This window comes from Protopterus annectens, chromosome 1.part2 (genome assembly GCF_019279795.1).
Source record: "Protopterus annectens isolate FY-2018-M chromosome 1.part2, PAN1.0, whole genome shotgun sequence".
Taxonomy (NCBI): Eukaryota; Metazoa; Chordata; order Ceratodontiformes; family Protopteridae; genus Protopterus; species Protopterus annectens.
In genome coordinates this window covers 998,480,152-998,505,692 of record NC_056727.1, presented here as the reverse complement: position 1 = coordinate 998,505,692, position 25,541 = coordinate 998,480,152, and the positions used below count along the sequence as shown (strand labels likewise).

The following is a 25,541-nucleotide window of genomic DNA, read 5'->3' as shown; positions in this document are numbered from 1 at the left end:
TTCAACCAACTCCCAGTTCCAAGATGGTACCCAGTCTTGCCTCCAAATCAGTGGGCAGAGGCATTGAAACAAGTCCAAACTCTCATATCTAAAGGGGCAGTAGAACCTGTCCCCTCAGATCAAATAGACAAAGGCTTTTATCCCAGACTATTCCTTGTTCCCAGAAAAGAGGGCATTTGCTGCCCCATGCTGGACCTATCCATTCTGAACACCTCCTTCGTGGTCCCCAAATTCAAAATGCTAACTTTGCAGCAGCTGCTGCCTATGCTGACAAAAAAATGCCTAGTCAGCTACCCTAGATCTAAAAGATGCCTACCTCCACATCCCCATAAGGGGATCCTGCAGGAAATTCCTTTGCTTCAGAGCAGGTTCACAACACTTTCAGTTCTCTGCGCTACTCTTTGGCTTATCTACTGCTCCCATGGTAATCACCAAATGCTTAGCCCTGGCCATAGCCTTTTGCAGACAGAAAAATATACAGATTTGCCCTTATCTGGAAGACTGTCCGATTCAAGCAGAATGCAAAGAAAAGCTACTCAAGGACATCTTTGTCAAAACCCTACTAACCTCCTTAGGGTACACCATCAACGAGAAGAAATCAAAGCAATTACCCTCCAGGAAGATCATTTTCTTTGGAGCACTGCTGGACACAGCATCCCAAATGGCCTTCCTATTCCCAGAAAAGCAGAGCTTCCTGCCTCTCTACTTTACCCAGCTGGCTTCCTGAAGTCACCTCACTGTGAGGAAGTTCCTGCAAGCCTTGGGGTACGTGGCATCTTGCATCCTTCTAATTCCTCTGGCCAGGCTTCATGTGAGAAAACTTCAGTGGTCCCTAAAGAACCTTTGGTGTCAGCACGCTCAACCTCTAGAGACCTCCCTCCCTCTGATCCCCTGTATAAGGGCTGAGTTTCTCTGTTGGGCAGGGGACTGTGCCAAGAACAAGGGTCTTCCCCTCACCCTCCGCCCAGCCAGGCAAACCATTACCACCGACGCCTCAGACATTGCTTGGGGTGCTCACCTACAAGGCATGTGCACCCAAGGTCTTTGGGATGCCCAGCAGCTTCCCTTACACATCAACCAGAAGGAACTGATGGCAGTACAGAAGGCTGTGACATCCTTCAAACCCCATCTCAAGCCAGGGGTTCTCCTTATCAAAACAGATAACACCACGGTAATGTGGTACATCAACAAACAGGGAAGGACCCTGTCTTACCCTCTGTGCAGGCTAGCCATGAAACTCTGGCTGACGGCCTCTTCCATGGGATTACACCTAATAGCCGATTACCTACCAGGGATCAACAACACCCTGGCAGACCACTTAAGCAGTAACTTACTGGACCCCCACGAATGGCAGCTCCACAGAAAAGTCTTTTTTACAAATCACTTAGGAATGGGGGACTCTGGAGGTGGATCTCTCTGCTTCACATCTCAACCGTCCACTGAAAAAATTCTGTACCAGGGAGTATCACCACCTAGCGTGGAAGGTGGATGCCTTTACCTTCCCCTAGAACACCCTCTTTGCGTACGTGTTCACTCCTCTGCCTCTTCTTCCCAAGGTTCTGATCAAAATAAGGGAGGAGAGACCAAGGACCATCCTTATAGCTCCAGATTGGCCCAGACAACATTGCTACCCCTTACTGCACAGCCTGACATTACAGCCTCCCGGGCAGCTTCCCCTGATCTCAGACCTCTTGACTCGGGGGGGGGGGGGGTGCTGCACCCAGACTTGTAGACTCTCAAACCGTCAGCATGGCTAATACTCTAAAGGCAAATGGGTCCTAGACATTATCAGAGAGGCCAGAAGGCCCAGCACCAGAAAATCTTACACAGGAAAATGGAAAAGATTTTGCTCCTGAAGCCAGTCAAGAGGGGGCAATACCTCACAACCTTCCATCCTTCTTATCCTGGACTACCTAGCGGAGCTACTTAATAGTAGCCTCTCCTCTTCTATTAAAATCCACGCCTCAGCCATTTCTGCTCATTTTGATACAGAGCAGCCCCTGTTCTCCCATCCTTTGATTAAACAATTCCTCAGAGAGTCTTTCAATATCAGACCTCCCAGAAGGCCACCCAAGCCAGCCTGGGACCTGAATTATGTTTTTGGAAAACTAACCTTACCACCCTTCGTACCTGCTGCTTCAGCAGAACTAAGATACCTCTCCTGGAAGACTGCTTTTCTCCTAGCTCAGCCAGAAGGGTTTCAGAACTTCAGGCACTGATGGCCATTGAGTCCTTCATCATTTTCCATGCAGACAAAGTCTTCCTGAGGACTAATCCCTCCTTTATGCCCAAGGTGCTATCTAATGTTACTCTCATCCAGGCCATACATCTACCAACTTTCTTTCCTAACCCTCAAAACAACGGGGAAAGAATTTTGCACTGACTAGATGTGCGCAAGACAGCTCAGATAATATGTACTAAATCCTTGAGGAAAACAGACCAACTACTTGTCAGCTTTGCCCCGGGGGCAGAGGGGAAGCCCATTTCCAAGCAAACCATTCCCAAATAGATATCGCACTGTATCCATTTCTGCTACAGATTACATGGGAACCCCCCCCCCCTCCAAGTCTGTTTGAACCCATTCCACTAGGGCAGCCTCCACTTCCACAGCATTCCTCAGAGGAGTTCCCACCAGGGACATCCTGGAAGCTGCCACCTGGACTTCTGTCCATACCTTTACCAAGCATTACCACCTTACCTCTATGTTCTAAGGCTAGGGCAGGGTTTGCCTCTGCAGTTCTGCAGGACATGCTGACTCATGCTTAGGTCGTTTACTATGCCTACCACCCCTCTTCTCAGCTTTGGGAATCCTCCCACTGATGACTGCAACAGTGAAACACTAAGAACGTAGTACAGTTGTGTACACTTACCATAAATGTAGATGTTCGAGTGTATTCACTGTTGCAGTCCTTGTTTCCCCTCTCTCCTTCCCCTTATATCTTCTTTCTTAAGGGAGATGTAAGCTTCTCACGGTGGCTTTTAGCCACCAGGACCATTTTACCATATTTCCTTAGGCTTCTGACTGACTAGGGCAAGAAAAACTGATGTAATGGCATCGGCTGCCTTGCTTTATAGCACTGATTACCCAAAATCAATCAGCAAGCGACAGCAGCCTATGCAGAAAAACATTGACGCTGGTATTCGGGCCGCCCGAGGGCTACCACAGCAGGGATATCCCATAGGTGATGACTGCAACAGTGAATACACTTGAACATCTACATTTATGGTAAGTGTACACAACTGTGCTTTCACGTGTGTGAGTGAGTTAATTGACGGAAGGCAAACTTCATTTTTGAAGCAGTCAAGATTTTTGACTGTGTGGAGTTGTATAGTAACAAATAAATATAAAACATTAAAGAAAAACTATTGTCGAAGTATATCGACATTTGTTTGCCTGGTAAGTGGGGAAATGTAATTAGAAAACAGCTAACAGTTTACGTAAGTGAAGCAAGTCTGCATAAGCAAAGAATAAAGCACAATTTGCTGTTGTAAGTGACTGAGCTAGTAGTGTCACAGTTACAGAAATGGTGCTGCAGGTGGAGAAAGTTTTGGAGCCATTTGCCATTATCTATGTCTGAACCTTCTATGCAAATTAAAGAATACTTAGCGATGCTTGTACTAAAGTGTTGTGAAGTCATCCTGTGTTTTGGGAGTAGTGTGTCCATATTTAAATTGTGCTGTTATAAAATTACTGAGCTTGGGAAATGATGTTAACAAAGGACCTATAGCAGCCTTTTTAAATTCAGTATTTTTGTACCCACTACCAGCTTTCCTCAAAGAAGATCTATAAAAACCCTTTTTGTGAAAAAATACTTCCTTGCTTCTCCCTCTACCACTTGGTTTATTCTGTGCTGCTAGTACATGATTGTTAGACACATTGCAGCAATGGGGTTTTCTTTTTTTGTCTTGAGCCTTTATCAGTCCTATTTTTTTGGTTTCATGGTTGTGTGGTATTCCATTAGCCTCTTGGGCATGGAGACGTGAGATGATGGACATGCACATTTTATTGTAAATTGCTGATGTTCTTCGTATTTCACTGTTGCAGTCATCACATTTTGGATATCTGCTTGCAGTAGCCCTCAGTCGGCCTGATTAACAAAGTCTTGAGTCCTGAGTCTGTTTCTGTCTCTTCCTCCATGACATCAGGTCATCAGGGGTATAAAACATGCAGCAGATGCCATTACATCAGTCTTTCTTGCTGTGCGGTGCCCGAAGCAGAAGCAGTTCGCAAGTGCCGGTCGGCTGACTCCTGAAATTTTCGTTTTCGAGTTTCAGAACTGAAGTCTTCAACTAAAAGCTAAGTACCCCATTGGGGAAACTTTTTCTTCCTCTAAACCGATGTCAGTAAAAGTAAATAATTGCTTTTCTTCTGGAAAACAAATACCTCATAAAGATTTTCATTCGTAATGTATTCGTTACCCAGGCCCTGACCACAACGTACCTCGCTGTTGGTTTTGTGCCTTATTTAAACCACGAACTATCCGTCGTCTGTATATTTTCGCTTCTAAATATTTTGGTGCTCGGTTCAATTATCCTGATATGTCTTCGGTAAGCCATCCGACTACCAACATTCCGAAAAAACGCAAAGATAAAGACAGAGGCAGGCCGCCTAGGTCCAAAGCTGCCGACGACGCTTCTAAGCCAGTCGCCAGTTCGCCAGTACTCAGTGAGACTCTTGCAGCCCCTGATACCCGCTACTTCAGATTCGCAGGCCTCTACTGAGACCCATTTGGAGTCCTGTATGCCGCGAGATGCTTCAACTGTGGAACCTGCGGATGTCTCTACCTTGGATGGGTCCGTAGTCGCTGTGCAGGCACCGGCTTCTGAGGGTGTATTCAGGCCTACTGACTTGCATGTTAAACCGATGCCATCTTCTTCTTCAAGGCCTAAAACTCTAGCCATGCCTGGAAATCTCACGGCCAGACCGCATGGTCGGGCCTCTATGCCTAAAAAACAAATAAGAATGGCTGAAGACCTTATTACTTTAATCAGGGGAAGCCAACCTTCTCCCTCTAGAGACCTAGGGCCGAGTTTGCTTATGATACTTCTGACCAGGATTCTGAAATTTTTGTTTCCCTGGATGACCAGGATTTACCTTTATCTACCCATGAGGATTCTGATGCTGAGGACTGTATTCCCTCTGTTTCCCCTCCAGAGGATTTCTCTTTTGGTGAAAACTTGCATACTCTCAGGGAACATTTTCGTTGGGAAAGTCAGGATTTCTCTGATTCTAAAAAGAGGCTTAGGGATTTCTTACTCCTGGCCTTTAAGCCATACCTCCTGTGCTAGATATGATTGATGATGCCTTTTCGGAATGTAGCTTGGCCCCTGACTCTCTACCTCCTGCTCCCAGAAAACCTGATCGATATTACAGGGTTCCTGACTCTCACAAGTTCTTTTCAAAAATCCTACTGCAGATCTTGAGACCATTTCACAGGGACCCAAGGGCATTAAAGCTACTACTGCCAAAAATCCTACCCCCTCTGATAGAGACACCAGGGAGCTGGATAGATGGGGTAAAAAGGTATACACTTCTGCAACTTTGGCCATTAGGGCCTTAAACTGCCAGTTTCATATGTTGAAATATCAGCAGCATATTATTGGATTGCTTAAACAGAAAATTGTTGATTCCTGATTGTGCTGAAAATAAGGATTTACAGGATTTAATTCATTCTGCTGAACAAGTTGGAAAACATACTTTGCAATTTGGTTTTGATTCACTAGAGGAATCTTGCAAGGCTGCTGTAACTGGGTCTGTACTTAAAAGGCATGCTTGGCTTAAGGAGCAATCCTTGCCAGATAATGTTAAAGCGAAATTACTGGATGCTCCTTTAAATCAGTACCGCCTGGTCTGCAACAAAGCAGAAGAAGTTCTTAAAAAGATGACTGAAAAAGCTAAATCTATGCAAACTGTTAAAGACTTTTTTACAAGTACAACCTCCAAGATTTAATAGGCATTGGCCTTCTAAGAATTGGTCCTTTCCTGCCTCTTCCAGACCTTCTCAGTCCAAACCCAAATCCAGCAGAGCACCCAGGCTTCAGTCCCAGGGTATGCACAGGACTAAGCAGTGGGGGGCCTCCACTTCCAAATCTGGGAGTAATAAAACTCCCCCATGGTAAACTGTCTCAATTACTTCTTTTTAAAATTTCCAAGCACTTCTCAACTGACTGCCCCTTTGGGGGGGAAGATTGCTCTTCATGCAAAGAACTGGGAACTCATTACCCAGGACAAATGGGTTTTAAATATAGTGTCCCAAGGATACAGATTTCACTTCCACATGTTACCAACACCAAGCGGTTGGCCAGATCTACCCCCAAATCAGTGGGCAGAGGCCCAAAAGCAAGTACTCTCTCCCTTAAGCATAGGGGCTATTCAGTTGTTACCAGAAGAGGAAAAAGGGACAAGGTTTCTACTCGACCTTTCCTGGTTCCCAGAAAAAACAATTCATGGCATCCTATCCTGGATCTGTATACTCTAAACACCTTTTTGGTGATTCCAAAATTCAAGATGCTGACTCTTCACCAGTTGCTTCCTATGCTGGGCAAAGATGCCTGGTTGGCAACACTAAATTTAAAGGAAGCATACCTGCACATCCCAATCAGGGAATCTTGCAGAAGATACCTACGCTTCAAAGCAGGCTACACACACACTATCAGTTCTCTGCACTGCCCTTTGGCTTATCTACTGTGGCCAGGGTATTCGCCAAGTGCCTAGCTCCAGTCATTGCATTTTCAGGCAAAGAAATATTCAAATATACCCATACCTGGACGATTGTCTAATTCAGGCAGAAAGCCAGGACATACTTTTGAATCATCTGGCCTTTGTACAAAGGGTGCTAAATCACACCTGGTACCCTGTCAACAAATTATATTCCTGGGAGCAAGCTTGAATACAACTTCCCAGATGGCTTTCCTCATGCCAGAGAAACAAATTAATTTGACAACCTACTTCAAACAAATGGCCACAAAACCCCTGCTATCTGCAAGGCAAATACTACAAGACTTGGGGTTCATGGCCTCCTGCATTCTTCTAATTCCATATGCAAGACTGCATATGAGGAAACTACAATGGTATTTAAAAGCCTATGATACCTTGCCTATGCCTAGAGTTCCTTTGGTGGGCAGAGGCCTGCCACCAAAACAAGGGGCTACCATTCACACTACCCTCTGCCGCCCAAACACTAACAACAGACTCATCAGACTATGCATGGGGGGCTCACCTGGCAGGGAAGTGCATTCAGGGCAAATGGAACCCAAGTCAAATGCACCTGCATATCAATCAAAAAGAAATGTTAGCTGTACAGAATGCTCTGACAGCCTTTAAGGACCACATTCTTCCAGGACAATTGATGATAAAGACGGAAAACACCACTGTTATGTGGTACATAAACAAGCAGGAGGGTACACATTCTTACCCCCTCTGCAGACTTGCCATGGCATTGTGGAGCACAGCCTTGAGCTACCAAGTGCATCTACAAGCTCAATTCCTGCCAGGAAAACTAAATACACTGGCAGACGTATTAAGCAGAAACCTCATGGACCCACACGAGTGGAAACTGAAACCAAGGATCTTCAACATGTTGACAAGCAAATGGGGGAGCCCAGATATAGACCTGTTTGCCTCCCCCCAGAACTAGCAATTGGACATATTTTGCACAGGAACTTCCCACAAACAAGCTTGGAAAGTGGATGCTCTGTCCTTCAGCTGGAGAAAAACTATCAGTTTATGCATTTCCTCCTCTGCCTCTGCTCTCCAAAGTACTACTAAAGATCAAACAAGACAAACCAAGGACAATTTTGATTGCACCAGACTGACCACGCCAACACTGGTACCCTCTCTTGCACAGTATGTCACTGTTGGCCCCATGGCACCTGCCTCAGACTCCTACCCTGTTGTCTCAGGAGAACCAGATTCTGCACCCTTAGCTTCAAACACTGAACCTAGCAGCCTGGCTAATTACCTAATCTCTCCTTTACCATCCCTCAGTAAACCAGTGATGGATATCATTTTAGAGGCAAGGAGGCCTAGTACTAGAAAATCTTATTCTGAAAAATGGAAAAGATTCTGTGCCTGGAACCAATCTCAAGTAATGAGCACAGCAGTGCCCAGTTTACCTCACATTTTACAATACTTAACTGAGACGCTTTACAAGGTCCTGTCTTTTTCCTCCTTCAAAATTCACGCCTCAGCCATTTCAGCTCATTATAACACAGAACCTCCCCTCTTCTCTCATCCACTGCTCAAGCAGTTCCTCAGAGGGGCCAAAAATTTAAGACCACCCAGGAGAGCTCCAACTCCAGCCTGGGACCTTAACTTTGTATTGGAGAAAACTCATCCTTCCTCCTTTTGAGCCAGCTGCTACTGCAGATTTAAAATTCCTTTCTTGGAAAACAGCTTTCCTTTTAGCAATCACTTCAGCAAGAAGGGTATCTGAATTACAGGTCCTTATGGCAGTGGAGCCTTTCATAATCTTTCATGCGGACAGGATGTCCCTCAGGACCAATCCCTCTTTCTTGCCCATGGTAGTATCTAGTGTGGCCCTTAATCAGTCCATTCATTTGTCAACCTTCTTTCCTAATCCACAGAAGAAAGGGGAACAGATACTGCACTTCTTAGATGTGCACACACAACTTAGATTCTGCTTGGACAGGACTAAAACCTCAAAGGAAATCTGAACAACTGCTGGTGGCATTTGCTGCAGGGACAGAGAGGGTACGGCTATTTCAAAGCAAACAATTTCTAAATAGATAGGCCATTGCATTAATTTCTGCTATAAGCTCCATGGAAAACCTATCACACAGGGGATCAGACCCCTCTCAACCAGGGCTGCATCTACCTCTACAGCCTTTCTCAGAGACATCCCTACCAGGGACATCCTAGAAGCTGCTACCTGGAGTTTTGTGCATACTTTCACCAAGCATTACCATTTGCCAATTTTCTCTAAATCCAGAGCTGGCTTTGCCACTGCAGTCTTGCAGGGCCTTATAGCTGGTCCTAATGCTATCTAAATTCCTCCTCCCATCCTTAACTTTGGGTATCTACTGAAATGTGATGACTGCAACAGTGAAACACGCAGAACGTAGTACAGTTGTGTACACTTACCATAAATGCAGATGTTCAAGTGTATTCACTGTTGTGGTCCTGGTTATCCTCCTTCCAGCCCTCTGACTTCTTTTGGCTATACCCCTGCTCTCCTTTACTATGCTTAAAAGCTTTTTGGTGTATTTTCTTTTTTGTTGGAGGTATATCCTTGTATGTTTATAGATTTAATTGCTTCCCATTAGGGGGGCAACTGACATCTGGGGCAAGAAAAACTGATGTAATGGCATCGGCTGCATGTTTTATATACCCCTGACTACCTGACATCATGGAAGAAGAGGCAGCAACTGACGCAGGACCCACGACTTTAATCAGGCCGACTGAGGGCTACTACAAGCAGATAACCCAAATGTGATGACTGCAACAAGTGAATACACTCGAACATCTACATTTATGGTAAGTGTACACAACTGTACTTTCCTGATATACATATGCCCATTTTTTACTTGGACTTTACCTTTGTTTTCAGCATCTGGATATTAAAAGGTATATGGAAACTTATTGCAAGATTAAAAGTGTTTTGTCATAATTTTGAATTTTATTTATTCAGGTTTTTATCATTGTGTACATCCCACTGACATGTTTCCCCTTTCCCCGGACTAATTTATGTAAGAATATATTTTTATTGGACTAATTTATGTAGAAAGCTATTTTTGTTTGCATTTTTAGGTGAAGAATGGTTCATTACTCAATAGGCCAAAAGAGATGTTGCAAAAATTAGCAGCAATATCAGATCTTAATCCCAATGCTGCTCGAAATTCAAGAAATTTTGTGTTCCATACTGTTTCACCTGAGAAAAAACAGCCAGCTGAAGAAAAAAAGCAGGTATGATTTGATGATTACCTCGTTGATTTGTTGACTACCTTTTCCTGCTTTGGCAGAGAACAAAGACAGAACCCAAGTACCTTTGTGAATTGCTTAAATACAAGTTGTAGTTTTTTAGAATTTACGTTTACTATTTCAGATTCCATCATTGACTTTTTGGATGTCCAGATTATTAGGGACAACACTGGCATCTTGTATACTCGATTATATTGAAAGGAATGCTATCTCCCAACTTATTTACATCGTGAAAGCATGCATCCTAAGCATGTCTTTAAAAATATTTTGAAGGGACAAACATTAAGGAATAGGAGGCTCACTACTCATGTTAGTGAACTAGAAGAGGTTAGACATTAACTCATTTACTCCGGAGCAGCTCAGAAAATGCTGCCTGCTTACTTCCACCATAGGAACAACAGTGCAGCCTGAGCTCATTTTCAGAAAATCCATTTGTAATACCATACAGAAAACAAATGTTCATAACTCTTTAACCATAAGAGGTAGACTAAAAATGTAAAAATAAAAGTTGTTCAGCAGATACTGAACTTTCCAACAGTGTAAATGTTGATAGTGCGTATGTAAGTCATTATTAAATATTTGCCAAGGAATGATACTGTGCATATTTTTTACCTTTTTGGTAAGACAAATTACAATATCTTGGTGAATGTACCATGTAGACCCGTACAATTTGTAATTATTTATTTGTATGAATGTCATCTTTACAATGATACCTTAACCATTACTGTGTGATGCTTCGTTATGGAGATATTCACAGAAATATGATTAATATTCTATTTTTCATAATTGGTAGATAAACAAAGCATAATATCTCATCACCTGTAACAGACAGAGACTACATATCAGTGTACAAGTTGTGTGGCTCAATGTCAGCTTCCAAATGATGGATCATTTGTGTCATCACCATGCTCCCTTGCAAATATATGGGCATAATAATGAGAAATATTGCAAATGTATAATTTTCATAATCCTACAAGAATAAACAAACTGTGATATGATATCAATACATGTGTACTGCATACAGACACAGTTCCTTTACCATGTTGTAATTAATACTGTCTTCAAAATGAGGTATTACTTAGCACATTGACATGCTCCCTTGTAAACTTATTTACTAAAATATGAAAACAATTCATAATTTTCATAACCTTAGTCCTAAACAAACTGTGATATCTGTACATGTGCACAGCATACAGACACAGTTCTTTTCTTGTGTTGTATGTACTGGAACCCTCTTCAAAATGAGGTATCACTTGGCACAATTACATGCTCCCTACCAAAGTTATTTACCAAAATATGAAAACAATCATAATTTCCATAAGCTAATTCCTAATCAAATTGTGATATCCGTGCATGTGTACAGCCCACAGGCACAGTTCTTTTACCCTGTTGTAAGGACGAACACTGCTTTCAAGTGAGGTATTACTTGGCATGTTGACATGTTCCCTAGCAGAGGTACAATTACAATTCTTTTACTGTGTTCTAAGTAGTGAAAAAGGTTTCCATGAAATGTAATAAACTTTCACTTACCACACTGCTCCTACTTGGTTATGGTTGTTTTCCATCTTTTTTTCACTAGGTACATGTTACTAGTATGTCATGCATTGCTGCCATCATTCCGTTGTGCAGATCCCTCAAGGACCGTTCAATGCCGTCTTCATTTAGTGAACTCCCTCACTTTTGAACAGGTTCATAGGTTCATACTAGGCTATCTGCCCTAGGGCATTTATAAGCCTAGCCAGAGTGTGTTTGGCTTTCGCCACCCATTTTAAATGAATTTTGCTATGCCCTTTTTTGAAGTTAGTATACTGTGCCTCTGTCTAACAGTGACACAGAAGTGATACCCAGGGTAAACCTACCATCTCCCATCCACTCATCAAGATTCCTCTTGGAGAGTCAATGAGGGACTCTGCCTAACCTGGACTGGGATTTTATTCCAGAGTGAAGGGAGTCTCTGGGTTATGAATCTGTCCCTCCAGCATGTCCTATTTATTTCAGTGCTGAGGTTCAAGTCTCTCGAGCGCGTAGCTCGATGGGATTTGGATTTTCTGAGGTGCAGCATGTCCATTAATTCCGGGTTGGACATGGCTTTATACGTCAGGCACAGATCGCCTCTGAGCAGGCGGTATGCCACTGAGTAGAGCTGGAGTTTCTTTAACCGGGCAGCATATGGCATCTGTTTGAGCCCTTTTATCGTCTTGGTGAGGTACTTTTGGGGTCTTTCCAGTTGCTGCAGGTGTCTGGTAAGGTACATCCCAAAAGGGGCATTGTACTCAATTATGGGCCTGATGAGGGATGAGTAAAGAGACACGATGACCTCCCCTGATCTAGATGTGAATCCCTTCATAATTGGGTGGGCTATATAAAATGTTTTTCTAACCACTTTGGCCACGTGGTTGTCAAATGAGAGATTGCTATCAACTTGGGTCCCCAGGTCCCTAATTACTTCTTCCGTACTTAATGGATTACCACCTATGTGGTAATTTGTGGGCACTTTGTTTTTGCCAAAGGGGATGACTGTGCACTTTTTGGCGTTTAGCTTGAGGCCATGGCTCTGGCACCAGTTGTCTGTTTCTATGAGGCCCTTTTGTAGGATGCTTGTGTCTGCTGGAGAGTCGATTATGGCACCCAGTTTGCAGTCATCTGCGAACTTGGTCAGCCACAGTCCTCCTGTGTTAGCCTGTACCTCCGAGAAATATATACTGAACAAGAGAGGTCCCAGGACTGAGCCTTGTGGGACGCCACTTGTAACTGGTTTGGAGTCTGACATGGCTCCAGCAATTCTAACCATGTGGGTTCTGACCCTTGAGCCAGTTTGCAACCCATCTAGTGACATAGGGGTTTATATTTAAGCTGGTGAGCTTATCTATAATGCCTGAGTGGGGTATTGTATCGAAGGCTTTTGCAAGGTCCAGGTAGGCTGTGTGGACCACCTTCCCCTTGTCAATGGCCTTGGTGACTGTTTCAAAGAAATCAACCAGGTTTAAGAGGCAGGATCTGCCCTTATCAAAGCCGAACTGGGTAGGATCCAGTGTCTGTAGGTCCCCAATATCTTTATTTATGAGGTCCATGATGATCCTTTCCATAGCTTTGCAGACCAAGCTAGTCAAGTTTATGGGGGCGATAGTTTCCAGGATCCGTTGAGGCACCACCTTTGTGGAGAGGGACCACTGTTGCTGTACGCCACTCTTTGGGTACATATCCTGTAGTAAGGCTGAGATTGAACAGTAGTTTTATGTTTGGGTTTAGTTCTTCTTGGAGTTCATGTAGGACGCAGCCCGGGACACCGTCTGGTCCCATTGATGCTGTGTTTTTTGCTTTGGAGAAGGGCGGCTCTTACCTGAGCATCTGAGATGTCAGGGGGGCAAGCAATCTGCTAGGATAGATATTTGCCCTTTTGGTGGGGAAGCGGGGGAGAAGTTTGCGCTGAACCTGTCTGCTAGGATGTTGGCAATGTCTATGGGTTCGGTGTATTTTTTGTCATTTTGGTCTAATTCTGAGCATATCTGGGAATTCCCACCCAGGTTCCTAACATAAAGGTGATCATCTTCTGCAGTGATGCTGATGTGGCTAATTGTAGAGCCGCCAACCCTGAGCATCACTCCACGCATGAAACCATTCTGCAACTGTCTGGCCTTGTGCGCTGCCTGTTGGCTGTTTGCATGTCTCCAGCTCTGGCAAGGGATTATACCAGACCACACAAAATGACAATGTGGCTACCCTGACTGCATGAGTTCAAAAATCTTCTTGATTGCAAACCTCAGCTGTCAAGTGGATGAGTGATGACATCGTTTCCTCCAATGTGCAAGACAAGAATGTCAGGCTCAGGGTAGACGGAACATTTCTCTTCCAACAACCACAGAAGTCCACCCCAATGCATGCCTCCTCTTGCAATCCAGTGCACCTTCACGCTAAATGTGGGGAAGCTCAAGTTGTATTTTTTTTGTTTCTGGAAGCATGTCTGGCAGCCCAGTGAACGTAGGAATGGCCAAACACCCACACTCTCACTTGTCATTCCCCTGCTCCTGAAGCCATTTCAGTGTCCCAAGGTAGAAGTACCTGCACAGGGAAGAAATGCAAGTCTGTTACTGATGATGATTGAGGGATTTATTGCATTACTATGACGTAGTATTATATAATATTTATTACCTTGTTTGCCTGTTTGAATCTTTACTGCTATCCACATAACTGTGTTGCTGGAACAGCACGGCCAGAGCATGACAGTTGCATGTGGCTGCTGCTTTCATGAAATATAATGAAAGCATTGACTGTGGCCACATCCCATAAGAACCAGAATATCATAAAAACCTGGCATTTTAACAGAGGTGTGTACACTTTTTATATCCACTGTAGTGAGCATGTGATACAGGAAATTATTACATGATACGATACTCAGATGCAGTAGTTCACAAAAATATGAAGCATACAACCACAATGGGGACCTTACAGTCTATCATACAAATTATTGGCCTTGAAATGACTACACATAGACAAAAAAAAGCAAATCTGGCTTGTGCATTCATCAGTGTGATAACGACATCTACTTATGTGAATAACAGTGACAGCTGCTGAGAGTTTTACCTGAGAAGTGATAATGACTCAGTGCTATTTTGTAACTGCTGTCATTATTAATGTGCTAACGACCTGCATTTCATTACTGCAAAGATATGCATGCTCAGACACGGGTGATAATTGCTGCAGATAACCTGTTGAGTAGGCATTCATTATATTACTTTGTGTAGCTCTTATGTAACACAGACTCATCATCTGTTAGGGGAAGACCTTAGTAATTCAGTAAAAATAGTATAACACTGACACATTACTAAGCCCTTCCTCCCACCTAAATTCCAGACATGACTTGACAAAGCCATGAAAAATGCACAAAAGATATGGTAGCTCTATGCTGGTAGTAGTCATCAAGTAATAACTGTTGTCTCACTCAGGCAAATACTGAGTATAATCAGAAATGGAATAATACATGCAGAAATGTCAAACTTATATGGTTGCTCCGTCTAATATATGGTTGCTCCATCTAATAATTACTCCAAACAGTAGTAATTAATTTTATCTCGCCTAACAATCCCTCTGGTTACAATAAGACCATGAAGTAAAAAAGGCAGAAAGATTATCAAAAATATCTGGTTGAGCAATGTCAACAATCAGCATTACAATAAAAGCCTCTCATACCACCCAGACATTATTGAGTTGGACGAAAGACTGAATCAGAATATATGTGCAGAACATTTTGATATATTTATCAGAACTGTTCCTGTTATCCATCATTCCAACATTTCTACATAATCAGGGACACTTTTACAATATTAGTATTGTTACCTAGAGATATTGATGGAATAAGAAAGTGACTTACTAGAACATTTTTCTAAGTAAAACAAGTCTATAACCATGAGTATAATATTATTCTCCTTATAACCATGAGTATAATAGTATTATCCTTATAACCATGAGTATATTATTATTCTCCCTTATAATTCATATGTTCTGGTCCAGAAGTCTTCTGTTTTATGAGGGATAATGAAGGACACAGTTAAAATTTGCATGAAAGCCAGGGACGTTTATGAAAATCAGGGACACTTTAGAGTTACGGCTCTACAGTGTTGTGGTTAACACTAAGGCAACAATGCTGTTTATGCAAACACACTCTGGTTAACTACTAAAAACTGGTTAACTACAAAAAAAATAAATCATAGTAACCATAGTAATCAGTGATAGTCTATCTGGCCAATATCATGCGTCTGTAAGGTGTGACAAACTCCCATAATATATGTGGGCGAGTACTATTTTACATCTTTTCTGCCTTTGTCTGCAACAAAAAAATTGCCCCTGTCCAGCTGGACAATTCCATTTACTGGGAAACGAGAACTCTTTTCCTGCGATGCCTATAGCCTGCACTGTGATGGACAAGCTAACAGAACTGTATTGTCCAGTTATGAAAAGGCTTTTCCCTGATGCACTAAAGGATTATTTTACACAGTAACCCCTTCAGTTGTTTGTGTTGTGTATGCAGAAACACCAAAATGACAGAGTGAACTATGTTGCCCAGTGTTCCCTTCAGCAGTCTGACTATGTATGCACAGTCACTTCCCTGATGCACAATGAAGCATTTCCCCAAGCAACCCCTTCATTAGTATGTCCAGGAATACACATGAACCAGCATGAGGTATTCACCCAAGCAACCCCTTCAGTAAAATATTGAGGTATGCACAATCCCCAAATGACCCATCAGTAACATTGGGTAGTATGTGCAACCACCACAATGAAGCATTACGCCAAGCAACATGTTCAATAAAATGATGCATGCACAAGTGCCAGAATGAAATATTTCATCAAATTAACCTTCAGTAAACTTCTCTTCCCAAGAAGCTCACAGTTCCTTGAAAATACAATTGAAACTCATGCAGCTTGGCAGTTGGGGTAGAGGATTCAGGCTCTTATTTCCTGCAGCTGAGGTGCTGAGCATGAGACAAATCAAATTACTAACCATCTGCTAGACATAACTAGGGCATTTTACACACACACACTTCACCCTCAAGAAATCTAGACAAAGTCTAAAATCAATAGGTTCAGGCTGTAAGTATTGCTCTGTTGAACTTAGAAAATTGGTAGAATAACAGGATTTGTGTTAGTATGCATTTTCTAAAGAAAATGAAATGTAAAACTCAAATGTTCCTCGTTTTAGCAGCTTCAGTCCTTTTTATGAGGAACAGACCAAAATATGGACATTCTGCAAAAATCTGGACAGTTGATGGGAATGCTACCGCCTTTTAAAAGCCATCAACTGTACTATACTAAAAAACATGATGCTGTCATATATGTCAACACCATATTCTTAAACACTATAAATTGTTCTGTTATTCCACACAGTTTGAAGAAAAACTTACAACTCTGCTTGGTTTTCAGGACAAACTAAAATGCTTACTCACGGTAGCGACAAGTAAAGAAAGATTGCTAAAACAACAAAACCACTAATATCCCTCAAAATCAAGGGTAATGAGGATTTACATGTGGCTTTTGGTGGACAGGGTAAGCTAAAACAAGATGATAGTGTTGCAGGAGAGCTGAAACAGAGAAAATGGAAAGCCGGCAAAGGGCAAGGTTTGCACAGAATGTGTATTCCTAAAGGGAATAATGTGTGCACAGATGCGCTGAAGATGCGACATAGATGATACGGGATACTGTGAATCTTAGGAAGAGTGTTTCAGGATGAGATTATATATAATATTTAACTACTGATGTATTTTTGTTTGCATTTGTTAATGGTACTGATCCACATGAAACCTTTAAAAAAAGTCAACCCAGAAGCATTGTCTGGTAATGTGACCTACAGTCATGCAGTAGCCATACAGAGGTTGAAGGAATCAAACCCTGTGCATGGATCACTTGAGGAAGCTACCAGCAGATTTTTAGCTGCTATGTAAGGGCTGAAGTCTCTAGCTATCAATACTAGTTTGTTATGAGAATGCTAAATATTAGAGCATTTGGAATCATGCTGGTGCTGATGAGGATTAGCAGAAGTGGACCTGGCAGGTTAATACATGCAGCAAAACTCTTATTGACAGATCCACATCTCACAAAGAAGTAGTTGTTTTTTTCCCCCTTGATTTCTACTTGCATTGACTGCCTTCAGCGTGGCTAAGTTCTGGAAGTAAGGACACGATTAGCTTGAAAAGAGATTAGTGGAAGTCAGCAGAATATTTTACAAAGAGGGTTGTAGACAAATGGGAGATTTTTTCTGAAAAGGCTTTAGCGTAAAAAAAGAATGGTGAATTCAGGAATGGATGGGACACAAATTAACTGTAGTCATACCTCTCAACTGTCCGGATTTTTGCAGAATATCCAGATTTTTGCCTCATATTTTTGGTGTGTTCCTCCAAAAATCTGTACTTTTCTGGCAAATTAGGTGAGGATTGAAGTCATTAAATAATGACAAACATTTGAGTTTGACTCCACTTCCTTCAGAAAATTCATGTTAATGCAAAACCTATTATTCTATCAACTTTCTAAGTTTGTAAGAGCAATATTTAAAATCTATCCCTATTTGTCCTCGCATCATTTTAGACTTTGTCCAGATTTTTTACTCTAAGAGGTTGAGAGGTATGACTGTAATAACAGAAGTAACATACAGGTTGACAAAAAGCATGGCACCTCAACCACCTAGTAGGAAAACAAAGTGAGTGGGTGGGTCTGATAGTCACTTTCCACCAGTTATCTGTTTCTGTGTTAAATTGTCTAACAGTTGACATTCCGTTCTATGGTATTTCAATTACGTCCTCTAAAAATAGATACTGTGAAGAGCATGGTCCCAACTCTGCTCAGTTTTTTTTACCATGTAACACGGTTTTAGTTTTGGAAACAGTAATAGCTTATTTTCAAGCAGCCATTTCTCAAACTGAAAACAAAACACACTAGGACATCCTGGTTTTCAGCAATGTAAGGGCTACAGTAAAGTTATCTGCACAGTGAATGAATGCCACAGTCAAGTGACATGATTTCATCGAGTGCCACCTGTAAATCCAAGGAAAAGCAGCACAATCAAAACAAACTGCAGAAACGTCTCTATCTGTTGCATTTATGCTCCGATACAAGTAAGAGCAATTTCATTTGGCTCTATCCTTGTAAGACAGCTCAGAAACCAGGACAAGGTGGATTCTCTAAGGTTTGCTTGGAAAGGTTGCACAAATGAATGAAATGATTAAAAGAAAAAAGCTCACAATCACAACCGCGAATACGGAAACAGTATCTGCATTCAGCCATTACAGCACTATATCTCACAAAACATATAATGTAAATACCTGCCATTACTCTGCAACTTTCAGCGATTTACCACAGAAGGCAAGCAAGAATCTCGCATAACATTTTGCAGTTCAAACGCTCACAGTTACAATGCTCAAATGTTTAACAGGAACCCTCTTCTAAAGAGACAGATGAAGGCTTACTTGCTTCAGCTGAAGCATAGTTATTTTAACTTTTACTAAGCAAGCATCGCTGTCCTTTTCTGTTAAAATGGAAGGTTCTTTTAGACGTATGTCTTTCACTACAATATGTATCCTATCACTTCTGCTGTCTCCTTGTTTGATTAAAAAAATATATAAATGAATAAAAGGAGCAACCACAAATAGAGAAACAGTGCGGGCATTCAGCAGTTACAGCACCATCTCTCACAAAAAAATGTAAAGTTTTAATACCTGCGATTACTGACTGTAATTTTCAGTGACTTGCAGAAAAGGTAAAAGTCTGAAGCAAAGTTAAGGACGTTTGACAAAATTGGGAACTATTTTTAATATGCGTACACCAGTGTTAGTTGTATAGTCACTTATCATACTAAAGTACTTTTGAGTTCCAGACAAAATTCATTTCTACTTTTCTGACAGGTTGTTTGGGTCAGTAGTTACAAGAAATGTACAACAAGGATTGAATGTATGAATTACTGCAAGTACAAATAGAAATGTAATGGAGCAATTTCAAAGTGAGACGCATTCGCATACATAATCAGCTTGCTGTGATCGCAAGAATGTACAAGGTGCACAGCAAACCGATTTTTCTCAAAAAATTAAAATACAACCATCTGTCAACTCCACACTTGAAAATAAGTTGAGAAGGTAACTGACAGAGTTTAGGTACTTTTTCAACTTTTTTTTTTTTTAACAGTAGAGCTAAAACGTGAGTGAAAAGTTATTCAAGCTTGAGGAAGGCACTCTGTTGTAACAGCATACATTTCCTGGCGCCTCAGAGAGCACTTGGCTGTAAGTGCAGAAACACCATGTGAAGGCACTCTTGAGTTAATGAGTTAAGAAGGAATTTTTAATAAGAGGCTATAAGGAAAATGGACATTACATTAGTACATGATGAAGTTAAAAGGGGCAAGTATAGCCTGGGAAAACCTTAATGTTAAGTTGTCTATCTCACCTTCATTCTTGCTGGATGGGTTCGGAGCCGACCTCGGCTCCGACTTGGCCACTCTAAAAGCTCGAGAGTTGGTTCCACCGGCTCGAGGCTCCCCTTATATCCCACAATGCTAGGCGAGAGTTACCTCAGATCTCGTTTGCCGCTACAGCGATCGAGGTGTTGGTTTTCTACCGGTTCTTGGTAAGTGACTTTCTTGTAAAGTTAGTGTATTAAAACCCCTTTAATTTTAATATTTATACTTATTTCCCTTAGTTTAGAGGAATTCTTATCCCTTTCTTAAAAATTCCTGTTTTTCCCCACAAGAACTTTAAGTTCTTCCCTGGGCCTACAGGCCTTTTTCTTTCCCTAGTGGAGTGTGTGTGTGTTATTTTTTTCTTAAATTAAAACCTAGATAGTTGTTTTATTTTAAGTTAAACTAGACAGGGTGTAATCAGTGTGTTTGTGACTGTGTGTGTGATTACACCTTTGAGATGTCTAAAGAAGCAAAGGTCTAGGATTCAAGAAGTGTGATGCGTGCTGTCAGAAAATGTCTCTGACAGACGCTCACACTTCTTGTGTCTACTGTCTGGGACCTTTGCACCTGCAGGACTCCTGTGCTGTTTGCCATGGCTTCAGCCCCAGGGTCCTGCAGGAAAGAAAAAATAAGTTAATTTTAAGAGGCTTACTCAAGCCAGAGGATTCCCTAACTGTGTCTTCAGGGAAGCCCTCCAAGGCATCTAGGTCTTCGGCTCCGACAACTGAGCCGAGACCTAAGGCTTCTAAACCTCTGCCTACATCGGCTCCGGCTGGAGCCGATGAGTCTCAGTCCACAGTTTCTGTGGTTCCCTCGGCTCTGGCTGGAGCCGAGGTATTAGAAATTCCCGTGTCGGCTCCGACCAGACCTTCGGAGCCGACAACTAGGAAGAGGTCCAGGTCACCATCCCTTGGCTCCGTTCATTCGGCTCCAGGATCTCCCCTGCTGTCTGAACGGAGCCAAAGATCTCACTCCTCTAGGTCATCGAGGTTGTCGGATCATGACCTTCAGAGGGTAGTGAGTCGACTTCTTAAGTCCGAGGCACTGGCCCAGATGCTTCAGAGCCCGACTCATCAGTCGATGCCTGTCCCTATCCATCAATATATTCCTCCTTCGACTCTCTTGAGCTCGGAGCCGGGTCGTGTCGGAACCGAGACTGTGATAGCGTCGGAGCCGATACAATTGTCTTCGGCTCCGTCGGCTCCGATTTCTTCCTTGGAAGAATCTCGGCGCCGGACTTCCCTCGTCGGCTCCGAGGGGGTGAGTGGCATCGGACCCTTGTCCGACCCCGCTCTTCCTCTCGGAGCTTCGGCGCTGGTGAGTTCGGCTCTGACATCGGCCTCGGAGCCATCACTGTCTGTGCCGAGGGGGGTTCTCAGCTTCTCGGAGCGGGGACCTCTGGCTTTGCCTGACAGGGGTGCTTTCGAGGTCATGCGGAGTGTGTTAGAGCCTGGCTCTACCCCACAGTCGGCGACGTCCGCCTCTCCCTCTACGGTGCCTCAGGTCAAGTCGACTCACTCCCTCATCCCGGACCGCAGAGAGCCAGCTCCTCAGGAACCCCCTGTGGGGATCTCATCCTCTTCCGAGGCCTCTCCTGACTTGGCAGAAGAGCCCCCTCGGAAGAGGAAGTGTAAGAGGAAACACATTGACTCACCTGAGTCAATCACATCTGATACAGATTTAGATGATTCCGAGGGTTCCCCCCGTTCCCCTTCTGAAGATGTCTCTTTGCAGACATTCTAGAGATCCTGAAGCAGAGGGGAAATTGGCCAGCCCTTAACCCTTCGGAGGATGAATCTGTATATCTTGAGGCATTTGGCTCTCGCCCTTCCACCTCCTGGGTATCCCCCTTTGACCCCCTCATGCAGGTGGTTGCTAAAAGGCATGGACGGCTCCTGATTCAGTGGACCCCACTCCCAGGAGACCCTCCAAATTCATAACGGCACCAGCAGACAAGCAGTTCTTGACAAAAGGAGTTTCTGTGGATGCTATGGTGGTAGCTGCTGCCACTAAGAAGGAACTAGCTGATCCTTCAGTACCTGTCCATCCACCTAACAAGGAATCTAGGTCCATGGACAGGTGCGGGAAGCGGATGTTTTCGTCAGCGGCATTTAGTATGCGTTAAGCTGAACTACCTGTGCCATTTCACTCGTCTTCAAAGGGACTTGATTAAAGAAGCGAGTGACATGTTGAAGGATCCTACAGCTGCGGGTTTCAAGATAAAATGAACACTCAGCTGGCTACCCTTAACTCCATAGCCAACTCCTCCATGCCTCCTTTCTTATGCGGCTGATGGAGCGAGTAGGTCCGCAGGGACAGGTGTGGCCTTACGTAGGCATGCCTGGATGCGGCTATGCAATTTTGGACCCCTTCAAGACGTCTTTCACTAACTCCCGTTTGATGGATCATCTCTCTTTGGTCCTCAAGTGAAAGAAACCTTGACTAGATGCGAGACTGATGGCAAGACTCTTTCTGCCGTCGGAGTCTGTTTTTCTACTCCTTCTAGGCCTTACCCCAAAGGCCAGAAAAGTGGGAAAATGTGGTTCCGTAAACAAAATCAAGGGACTTCGCCTGACGCACAAAGTCGTTACCCCGCCAGAGGCAGAGGCGGGAATAACAATGGTAGACGTCGCCCTCGAGGCAGAGGGCTCAGAGAACCAGGGCAATCGAGAAGCCTCCTCTGATAAGCCCTTTCAGCATCCCTGAGGTGTTGCCCGGCTGCCCACCTTCGGAGGCAGTCGGGAAGGTTGTCACTGTACCCAAAAGCCTGGCTATCCCTGACTCAAGACAAATGGGTACAGTCCGTCATTTCCGAAGGCTATTCTATCCCCTTTCTTCGCATTACGAAACAATCAAAAATCCCTTCCAGATGTTCCACCCGCACAAAGGGATCTAGCGGTTTTGGAAATTTCAAAACTGCTTGCAAAAGAGCAATTCAGCCAGTTCCAGCAGACCAGCAAGGATCCGGAATCTACTCAAGGTTCTTTTTAGTTCCAAAGAAAACAGGGGACTGGAGACCAATTTTGGATCTCAGTATCTTGAACAGATCAGTCAAGAAAACAAGATTTCGGATGGTCACGCTGCAGTCCATCCTTCCCCTATTGGGAAAAGGAAACTGGATGTGCTCTATAGACCTTCAGGATGCGTACTATCACATAAAATGAACAGGCGCTCCAGAAGATTCCTCCGCTTCAGGCTGGGAACCAGTCATTTTCAATTCAGGGCCCTGCCCTTTGGTCTCACCACTGCCCCGGTGTTTACCAAATGCATGGCAGTGGTAGCTTCTCACCTGAGGCGACAAGGATTCCAGGTGTTTCCATATTTGGACGACTGGCTCCTCACAGCTCCCACCAAGCATCTCCTTCTGATGGCCAGGGATTACACTTTTCGCATTTGTCAAAAGTTAGGCATTTCAATAAATTGCGAAAAGTCTGTTTTGTCGCCTTGTCGTACTATTACCTACATAGGCGCAAATCTAGACACAGTAGACATGTCTGCGAGGCTAACAGATCAGAGAATAACAGACATACACAGACTGGTCTCATTCCTTTTCAACAACAACAGAATCAAAGCCAGGTTAGTTCTGAAAGTGTTGGGAATTATGGCGGCTGCCATACCTCTGCTTCCTTTAGCCAGATTCCACATGCGAATCCTTCAATGGATGCTCTTTACACAATGGTCATACCAGCAACTTCCAATGTCCCACACCATTATGATCACGCAGGCGTGCAGAAATCATCTCATGTGGTGGATGTCTTCCCCTCAGCTCTGGTTGGGAAGACCCTTTGTTCCTCCCCCTCCGGTTGCTACTCTGACAACGGACGCCTCCCTGATCGGGTGGGGGGGGGGCATTATCAGGGCAGGACGGTCCAGGGCACGTGGCAACCAGACGAATGCCACTTGCACATAAATGTTCTGGAGATGAGAGCAGTGCTTTTAGCGTTGCAAGCCCTTCAAGACTCTCTCCCCTTGGGAACGATTGCAATCCAGACAGACAATATGTCTGTAGTGTGGTACATCAACAAACAAGGCGGAACCAGGTCCTACCCCCTGTGTCGAGAAGCACTCAGATTGTGGCAATGGGCGATTTCTTCTCAGCGTTTTCTGATAGCAACGCACATCCCCGGGAAGTCCAATCAAATAGCGGACAAATTGAGCAGAGCTATCCTCATGCCTCACGAGTGGTCTCTGAAAGACTCTGTTGTGAGAGAGATTTTTCTCAAGTGGGGTCAGCCTTGCTGCGATCTTTTGCTACTCCCCAAAACAGCAAGTGCAGACATTATTTCACCCTATTCCCTTTACCAGGCCAACCCAGCAGAGACGCTCTAGTCCAAGTTTGGCCCCGGGGACTTCTGTATGCATTTCCTCCTTCCCACTAATCTCTCAAGTGATACAGAAAGCTATCGCTCAGAAGGCCTCGTTGATCCTCATTGCTCCTTACTGGCCTCGACAGGTGTGGTTCCCCTTTCTACATCAATTTCTACTGGAGCGACCTTGGCATCTGGACCTAGTTCCAGATCTTTTGATCCATCAATCGGGTCAGTTACATCGCTCCTCCCTCTCTGAACCTCACTGCTTGGTTCCTCCAGTTCCAACCTTAGCCAGGCTTCCTCAATTATCTCACTCTGTTCGAGATATTTTGATAGCTTCCCATAAATCTTCCACTAGGAAGATTTACTTGAGTAAGTGGAAGCGTTTCACATTTTGGGCTCAAGGAAGGGACATAGATCCTTTCACTGCTTCCATCCAAATAGTCCTTGATTTTCTAGCTGAACTCTTCCATGCAGGTTCATCCCCTTCTACTCTTAAAGTTCAATTGGCAGCTATCTCTAACTTTCATGTGGGTATTTCTGAGTCTGCCTTAATGTCCCACAAGCTTTGCAAAGCCTTTTTGAAAGGAGTTTTTCTTCTCAGACCTCCTATAAGAAATCCTCCTTCTCCTTGGGACCTAAATTTAGTTCTTACTTCTTTGATTCTACCCCCTTTCGAACCTGCAGCATCCTGTTCTTTAAAATTGCTATCATGGAAGACTCTCTTTCTGGTAGCTATTACTTCAGCTAGAAGAGTCTCAGAACTTCATGCACTCAGCTGTCGACCTCCTTATCTATTGTTCCATAAGGACAGGGTATCCTTACGAACCAACCCGTCCTTTTTACCTAAGGTAGTCTCGACGTCAAATCTAAATCAAAGCATTGACCTCCCTGTCTTTTTTCCAGAATATTCCAATAGGTCTGAACAAAAATTACACTGGCTAGATGTTCATCGTCAGTTGAGGTACTATTTGGATAGAACAAAACAATTCAGAAAATCTGACCAACTGTTTGTCTCCTATGCAGAAGGCAGAAAGGGACTTTCAGTTTCAAAGGTATCATTATCTAGATGGCTTACATCTCTGATTACCCTTGTTTATGAGATTAGACACCAAAAGCTGCCTAATAAACCTAAGGCCCATTCTACAAGAGCTTTGGCTACTTCCTTAGCCTTCCAAGACAGACTGCCTATTGACACCATTTGTGCAGCAGCTACTTGGGCTACTCCTCACACTTTCATTTCTCATTATAAGTTGGATTTAGCTTCTAGGCATAGAGCTAACTTTGGTTCCACTGTTCTCAGGAGTCTGTTCCGTTAGGCCACCCGGGACAAGGTGCTAGGGACGCAGTCCCA

General features: G+C 43.5%; 1 protein-coding gene across 1 annotated transcript in view; it reads left to right on the top strand.

The window, feature by feature from the left end:
• CLSPN (claspin) overlaps positions 1-25,541 on the top strand; it is a 699,079-nt gene that overhangs the window by 592,928 nt on the left and 80,610 nt on the right. Inside the window, exon 22 of the mRNA XM_044059962.1 lies at positions 9,770-9,925. Within this exon, the coding sequence (XP_043915897.1) occupies positions 9,770-9,925 (156 nt within the window). The remainder of the gene's footprint in view (positions 1-9,769; positions 9,926-25,541) is intronic.